The sequence below is a fragment of the Chelmon rostratus genome, chromosome 7, assembly GCF_017976325.1.
Source record: "Chelmon rostratus isolate fCheRos1 chromosome 7, fCheRos1.pri, whole genome shotgun sequence".
Classification (NCBI taxonomy): domain Eukaryota; kingdom Metazoa; phylum Chordata; class Actinopteri; order Chaetodontiformes; family Chaetodontidae; genus Chelmon; species Chelmon rostratus.
In genome coordinates this window covers 14,061,064-14,069,324 of record NC_055664.1, presented here as the reverse complement: position 1 = coordinate 14,069,324, position 8,261 = coordinate 14,061,064, and the positions used below count along the sequence as shown (strand labels likewise).

The following is an 8,261-nucleotide window of genomic DNA, read 5'->3' as shown; positions in this document are numbered from 1 at the left end:
GGAAGGGGGGTCTGCAATCCTTCGCCAAACACACACAAGCATGTACACATACACAAACACACACTTAATGGTGACCACTTGGCTGGACCAAAACAAAGCTTTTCAGCAGGCTTTGTTCTCAGCTGAACTCATCTTTCTAAAGCGGCTCAGAGCCAAGGAGCTGGTTTCTCTAACTACCAGACGTTTTCCCGCAGCGGGGACACACACGTTTCAAAACTTTCATCGACGTGCAACTGTTTCACTAGTTTCACCAGTGTCTTTCTTTTCTTTTTAAGATAAGACAAGACTTTGTTAATCCCTAGCCGGGGAAATTCTGGATTTTTTGGGAGCTCTTGTAAAAGCTGAAAGCAAAAAACAAATATCTTTCTGAAAGAAAATTGATGCATTTCAATAGGTCTCAAATTAATTCAAGAACTTGCAGCGATTACATTTGCAGTTGCTGCTCAAAGCTGCAAAAATGCATTGAGAATATTTTTCACCCCTTGATTTTCAAAAAGTGCACACTGTCATCTTAAATTGAAGCTGCTTAATGCTTTTACTCTAAGCATATATGTTTTTTCTCTCCTGGCCCAGCGGGACTCAAACCCCTACATCCAGCCACTAGAAGCACTGAGCTGTACAGAATAAAGTGAAAGCCGTTTGTTTCCCTGCAGTTGCAACCAACTGTTTGCCAGGTTGTCAGGCCACTGGAAATACTGTCACAACCCTCTTTACAATCTCAGAGGTGTGACAACGTCACTCATGGCAGACCTGTGTGGGTGTGTGTGTGTGTGTGTGTGCTCTTTTTGAGGACCAAATGTCTCAGCAGCAACAGTAGGGGAACATGTTTGCGCTCTTTCCGCGGCTAGGGTTTAGGTTTATAAATTGGGTTGTGATTAGTCTCAGGTTTGAGCTAAGGGAAGTAAAATTTTCATTTTAAGGACATGTTCTGTCCTTGCAAAGATAGAGGAGGTGTGTGAGTGTGTGTGTGTGAGGGGGATTGTCAAATACTATCATGGCTCTGCACCACAGTGGAATTTTTCACACGTTACCTTTGAAATCAAAGGCTTCGCTCCTCCTTGTCTGTCTCACAGGGTTAAGCTGTCTCCACGCTGTCTTTCCTGCCCATGTGTTCTGCCCCTGCTACTTTTTTTTGTCCTTGCGGTTGCCTTTACTTGCGGGTGTTTGTCTGCTTTCGATTTCTTGTGGCCCCCTTTGTTTTCTAACCTTTCTTTAGTTTGTTTTAGCTACTACCAGTGGCACCTCCTCCACCCCCTCTGATAAATGCCATATGACTAATTACAGTCATTAACTGGCTCAAAATAATAATAAAGTGTGTGGACAGTTAGCATGAACATTAGCCAGGACCACTGGGTGTATGTACAGAATAACTTCATATATTATATATTATTGTAAATATTTAGCAGCAAACTGAAAAAAAATCCCTGAATATTAGCTTCCTGTGTACAGAGTTTGACTAAGGTCACAGAGCTTTGTTAGCCTGTGTTAGCTAAGTGAATTAGCCGTTAATTTGCATTCACTTATTCACTTAACTTAGCATGCAGCAGTGTTTCAAAACAGCGGTGTAAAAGTTGTTTGGAGACAAACTTTCCTGAAGCCCAACGTGTGCTATAAAGTTAAATATCCACCAAAAAGAAAAGTGCATGTTAGACGTCATTCAAGCTAACCTCATGGCTAAAGAGAGTGACACCAAAAGGCAGGATTGCTGCCATGAAAATGGCTCTTCTTTCAACCATAAGGAATGAAACAAAGGTCAGATAAAAGTACTTTTCATGACCTGGGTGTCCTCATGTGGTTCGGGACTGCTGGCTCTGGTGTAAACAACTTTCGGCTGACTCACAGAGGCGTGGGAGTGGCTAACAGCGATGTTAGGTTTTAAATCCACACGTGGTCTGGGTCTTGGTGCTTGTTTAGCGCCACACACACAACTAGAAACTTCCGACCAACTCATGCCAGCGAGTTGCCCACGTCTATCACTGCGGGGGCAGACGGGATCGGACGAAGCTTTTGATAACTCAGCAGAATGCCATCTTACCCCCTCGGCCAGTGCTCGGACCTGGAAAAGATGATGTGCAAGGTAAACGAAAAGCGCAAACAAAGTTGAGCGGAGAGTGGAGCAAAAGTTGGCTAGGTCAGAGGGGGTTAACGTTAGCTAGCTAGCTACGCTGCTAACTTTACTACGCTGTTTGCTATTCTCGTCTTCTCAAGTCGTGCGTGGCGGATGCTGCTATTGTCCTGAATCAACAGTTTAGTGTTAACCGAGCTTTTGCCTGTTTTTATATAATCTGAAAGTTAGCCTGGATCTGACGCGTGGACGCGTTGTTCAGGTTGGTGTTAAGACTCATCGCAACACAGGCCCATTTAACTGTCTACTAACTAGCTAGCTAACTTAGTTAAGGTGGTTTAGCAAGTTGTCGGAATCCCAGGTCACAGACAGTTTACAATTACTAACATTCGCGGCTCATTAACGGTTGACAACAACAACAAGTTGAATCACAACACCACCTGAGCTAACTTTGCATGCCTGAAACCTCTAAAAAGTTGCCAGCCAGCTGTAAAGTTGTGAGTTAAAGCAGCGTTGGTAGCATGGGAAGGTGTATAATTCACTCATTGTGCACTGCTGCTTTTACAGTAAGTTGCTGCATTGCGACGTACTGTAAGTTTTCGTGGCTTATCTCCATCACAATAGAAGGAGAAAGCATGTGTAGCACCAGGTTAAGTCTTTTGGGTCTTGTTAGTGTGGATTTAAAAAAGTAGGAAAGGTTATTGCTGGATTTTTACACTGTATACATGTAGCAAGTTTGAAAAAAAACACAGTGTCCCACAGCTCAAATCTCACCCTCTCAAATGTCAGCAATGTAATTATTATTTTCAATTTAGCATACAGTTATGACCGATTACAGCCTATAAGACAAACCGTGCCTGTTCGGCCCTGAGAGGAAACCTGCATCAGGCACAGCTGGAGAGGGTGAATCACATTAGACACATTGCTGACTGAAGCACTCTATGAAAAACTTCGTAGTGTCAGTGTTACGTGACAAAAGATATAAACCTGTAGGGGTAGACAGACAGCACAAAAGTAAATATTTGACCACAAGTTTTTTTTGTATGCTTGTATGTCAATCTTTAATGCCCATCATCCATGAGTACAGACCTTCATATATATATATATATATATTTATTCAGTCTGCTAGGCACAATGAATCTTTCCAATAACACTCACTAGAAATCAGAGGAATCAAAAATGTTAAATGCTTTCTCCATTGGTTGTACTTGTTATGCAATTGAAAGATGGAAAATCAATAAACTTTATGTCTGAAATGTTTTTTTTTTATTAAGGCTAATTAAAATCTGTAAACATGGTTGATAGTTAAGTAAATCTTGCCTGCTATGGCTGGCTGGCTGCAGGGAAAAACTGTGTTTTGCATTTGCCAAATGTAACTTCCGCAGCGTTCAGTGTGGAAAACTGAAAACAATTACATCCTTGTAACTGTTCGTAAATGGCACAACTGTCCTTTAATTGTTCAGTAATTTCCATGTGAAATGTCAACAGATGTCAGTATACAGATGTCAGTGATGGACAAAGAAACGCACCACAGGGATTTTTTTTTTTGTCATGCATCACTGGGTTTTAATTGTAGAACGTATGGGCTAATGTTGTGTTGTTGTCTGTTCTTTTTATTGCAGCAGCTGTTGAATCTCGACTTGAGGGAACAGAGCAGGCCGCAACCATCCCTCAGCATGGCAATGAGAACGCCGGGTTACATCGGTCAGTCACGTAGCAACACATCGTTTTCCCTCTCGTCTCTCCCTTGTCTCCCCACTGATCCAGCGGACGGTGTATTTCTAACCTCCAGCCAATGGGGGCAGCAGTCAGAAAGCCCACTGCCCTCCCAGCTTGCCAATTCTGCCCAGTGGGGAAAGTCAGACTTCCTTGCCCAGCGCTCCATCAGCATGATAGAGACCAGCAGTGCCACAGCAGCAAACCTTGGCTGGTGCGGGACTGACATCAAGCACTCCCAAAGTGACATCAGCCCCACTGCACTAAACACTAGCTCCTCCTCGTCCAACTCGTCTATTTCCTCTTCACGCTATAAGACTGAACTGTGTCGATCTTTCAATGAGAGCGGCTTGTGCAAGTATGGCGGGAAGTGCCAGTTCGCCCACGGTCCAGAAGAGCTGCGGGATCTTAGCAGACATCCAAAATACAAAACTGAGCCGTGTCGTACGTTTCACACCATTGGCTTCTGCCCGTACGGGATGCGCTGCCACTTTGTCCACAACGGTGAGGAAGAAAAGAAACCCTCCTTCTCTCGTTCTTCCTCCTCCTCTTCCTCCTCCTCCTCAAGCCTTATCCAGCAGCCACCTTCCTCCTCCCGCTTGAACAGGCCTCCCCTTGTCAGACAGAGCTTTAGCTTTGCTGGGTTTCCCTCTGCTCCCCTGCAACCCCTTCAGCCTGCCCATGCTCTTCATCCGCCTCCTGCCGCTGCTTCTTTCACACGCGCCCCATCGGCCTCTCCTCCTTCCTGCGCCGACATTACCGACCTCCTTTCTAATGCCTTCCTGGAGATGGACTCTGCCTTCGAGGCCTCCCCTGCCCACCAGTACCAGCCCCCCATGGGCCAGGCCACTGCAGCGGATCCCCGGTCTCCATTCCTGCCTTCCCCAGACTCCGGCTGTTGTCAATGTGGGCTGTCTCCCACTGCCTCCCCTTCCCTGAGGCAGAGTCCCGGTGCTACTGGGGTCTTTTCGGGGCCACTGGGTGCCCGATCCCTGTCCTACACCTCTCTGTCAGACCAGGACCAGGATGGAAGGAGCTCTGCTAGCTCGCTCAGTGGCTCTGAACCCTGCGGTGGCACCGGCGAAGCCAATGGCAGACGTCTGGCGGTATTCAGTCAGCTCTCTGTTCCTGAGGATGCTACTGAGTTCTGCCTTTAGGCTGCAGTGTGCCAGAGCACAAACACACACACTCATGGTATTCAGACACAGACAAGCAGACACTTAATACTCAGTTGAGACACAATATATGCAGTACACACATATCCATGCTCAAGCACACACAGTGCGTACACACTGGACCCCTATAAATGCACACCTACTACGCACACAGCCACTGGACTGAGACCTCAGACGTTCTTTGCACCTGTGTGGCGTCAAAGGAAACCAAGTCAAAGGACTTGGTGACTGACTCAGAACGTTCAGAGAGATTCGCCTGTTAGATTTTTGTGGTTAAATGTCACTGGCGTACATGTAAGGGAAGCCACAGTGACGCTGAAACTAAAATGTGTGTTGCCACCAAAACAGAATACATATTAAGATATAAGTTTAATGTGCTGGAAGCGTTTGATGCCTTATCTCATCTGTATGCTGAGCTGGCAAAATGCAACAAAAATATTGTAATCACAGTGTGATAAGCCGATCAGTGCCGCCTGTTGTTGGGTCCGACCACAACATTTATATTTCATTTTACTAACCATCTTCTGAGTGATCTAAAGAATGTGACAAAGCCAAAGACACCTGGTCTGATTATGGTGGTACACACACACACAATGTGACTTATGTTTAGGAATTGTTGTTTTTCCATTAAATGTACACAGTCTGTTTATAAGCTGTTGAAATATTTTTTCCCTCATAACTGTACAGTCTGAGGTCATGTTTAGATCACTGGCCTTGAACCTGAATGTTAAGTTTTTAAACAACAGAAGTGCCTGTAGAGTTATTTAACAGGTCGTGTTACAGTGTTGAAACAAGATTTGCCGGTTTGTGAGGATGTGACAAGGGGTGTGAGTCTTTTTTTTTTTCTTTTCCCCCAAGTAAGCTAGTGTGAGTACTCTGTGTTAATAAGATTACTGCTGTTGTTCTTTTGTCTCTCCTGCATTATTAACAAACTACCACCAGTGAAATGCCAAATGATCACCATTTAGCCTTTAACCCTCAGTTTGAACCTAACAACATGGCCAAGTGTGCCTGAGTACACTGTAAAATCTCATGTTCGGGTCACATCTTTAACTGTAGACAGAGCGTGGGACTTTAATGGGCTTCGATGTGCGAAGTGTGCCGGCACAAAAAGCAGGCGTTGCAGAAAATCCATCAACGTTGAGAGTCAAAGATGGACCAAAAAAAAAACTAAATGAAGTGCCATCACATTATTCTGCTGCTTCTTATGTGTAAACTGATATGATCTGAACATAGCTTGAGTTCCAAGGCACTTGACGCAGAAGTGAAGTTCAACCAAGCCGCGAATGTTTCATCACAGTCCCATCTTACCTCTGGCGTGTTTCCTAAAACCTTCGAGGTGCTTGTGTGTATTTCAGATTATCTTAAACAAACATTCCCCAGAGTGTAGTTTATTTAGTCCTCTCTTGTCCACAGGCAACACCAGTGATACACGTTATTGCTAAATATTATGTTTTTGTGACTCTCACTCCACTCGCAGTATTTCATCTCTCCTTTTCATTCAGTATTACTTCCTCCTGTTACAGCTTTGTACTGTTATGAATGTGTCCTGGTCACACGTATGTGAACTGTGCACTCAGGTCTGGCCTTGCTGAGCTAGATCCAGCGTTCTGTAGGGTTAGGGTATGTATGCTTAGTGTTACAGAAATTTTACTTGGCTGTTTTATGTGTTTATGATGTAGTTGCTTAGGAGAACAGACACCATGCTGTTACTGGTCTATTTAAATTTGCCTTTTCATCAACATGTTTGAGGCCTGTTTAGTGTTAAAGGTAATAATCTTTAGTAAATTAATTTCTTTAATTTATTTTAACGTATTTATAGAGGACTTTGAGTTGTTAATGCTTGTATCAAGTTTAATATATTTGTTTTTCTTGTTTGTTTTTTTTGTACTGGAAATAAAGTTGCTTTTTTTTTTTTAACTGACTGTTTTAGTTTCTTTTGCTTAATCGCCTACTCAGGGTTTCACCAAATCCTGTTCAGCTAAATTCTATACAGGCACATTTGACACCTCTTTGCAGAAACCTTGAATTGAGGTGCTGATGCAACAATGCAGAAGTTGCAGCATTGTGTATGTTTCCTTAAACTTACTGCCTCTGTGTGTGTATTATGCTTGCTGTAGTATATTTGCAACCACGTTGACGCATTTGTGAGGTTTTAGATACAAGGTGCTGGAAGGAAGGAAGCAAGCAGGAAACCAGCGAACTGTCATTTACTGTTTTCATTGTCAATCACTTTCCCTCAGTGGCCTCGACTATCTACACACAATGTCAGAAGTGAAGATGAACTACAGATTCATTTCACTCTGTAGTGATAACGCTAATGTTTTCCTGGAAAGCAACACAGAAACTGTATGACAAGGATAATAATTGCAGACTATTCATTTTATTTGTTAACTTAATTTTGAAATGATAAAATGGATTAGTGTGATTTTATTAAGTAAAGACAGGTGAATTTCATCAGTCCATAAAGGAACATTTAATTCTTTAGTTTATCTGAAAACCTTTACAAAATCACTGCATACTGGGACATGTTTTCACTGGACATCTACATTAGGAAGAAATCATTAAAAATATGCTTATGCTGAGGAGAAAATACAAGATACTTTCAAGAACCCCTTAAGTGTGACTGTATATGACTCAATTTAAGTGGCTAGCACGGTTTCATGCTCAAGTAGCACTACATGAGAGTGAAACACAACAGGTGCCTGATATTTCCTGGTGAAATTGCACCCAGGGAGCAGGAAATGAATCATACAGTTACTATGTGGTGCGGCCTCAGTTTAAAGAACGTGATTACAGCGCAGTGTTCTGGATTGATTCATAAGCAAGTACAATCCTCTATTCTTTTTTTATTACTGGAAGGCACTCAGCAATTTTTTTTCTTCTGAGTCCAGTAAAAGGAAGTGTATGAATTATTATGAAAATACAAACTCAAAAAAAAAATCTGCTGAAATCTGAAATGTTTGCTGATGAAAGTTCTGGTACTGCTTCACATCTTCATACACATTTTATGGATGTAAAAAAAGGATTTAAGCAAGCATTGTTAGGTCATTTCTGCTACAGGCAGTCTGCTATTACATAGTAAGACACTGGTGTGTGTGTGTGTGTGTAGTCATGCCATTGAGATTCCATGTGGAGATAAGAAGTCTTTTGTTTGGGGTTTAATCTGACCAATCCTGGACACCCACCCATTTCCCTTCTCCCTCACTGCCTCCACTGATTCCATCCTTCCTCCCTCACTTTGTTCCTCTCCTTTTCCTTCAGTCCCATCTCCTCACCGCTCTCCTTTCTGCCCTCTGCTAGCA

The 8,261-nt window shown here is 43.1% G+C and overlaps 1 protein-coding gene across 2 annotated transcripts; it reads left to right on the top strand.

Annotated features, from left to right (window-relative positions):
- Nucleotides 1–1,920: 1,920 nt before the first annotated feature.
- On the top strand, nucleotides 1,921–6,856 carry zgc:114130 (uncharacterized protein LOC570332 homolog). Of its 2 annotated transcripts, none has more exons than XM_041941049.1 (2): nucleotides 1,921–2,077; nucleotides 3,691–6,856. In XM_041941049.1, exons 1-2 carry the CDS (start codon nucleotides 2,024–2,026, stop codon nucleotides 4,936–4,938), a joined length of 1,302 nt encoding a protein of 433 aa, XP_041796983.1. In that variant the 5' UTR covers nucleotides 1,921–2,023; the 3' UTR covers nucleotides 4,939–6,856. The 2 variants fall into 2 exon arrangements, with proteins under 2 accessions (XP_041796983.1, XP_041796982.1); XM_041941048.1 differs by having other exon boundaries at nucleotides 3,688–6,856.
- The last annotated feature ends 1,405 nt before the right edge of the window (nucleotides 6,857–8,261 follow it).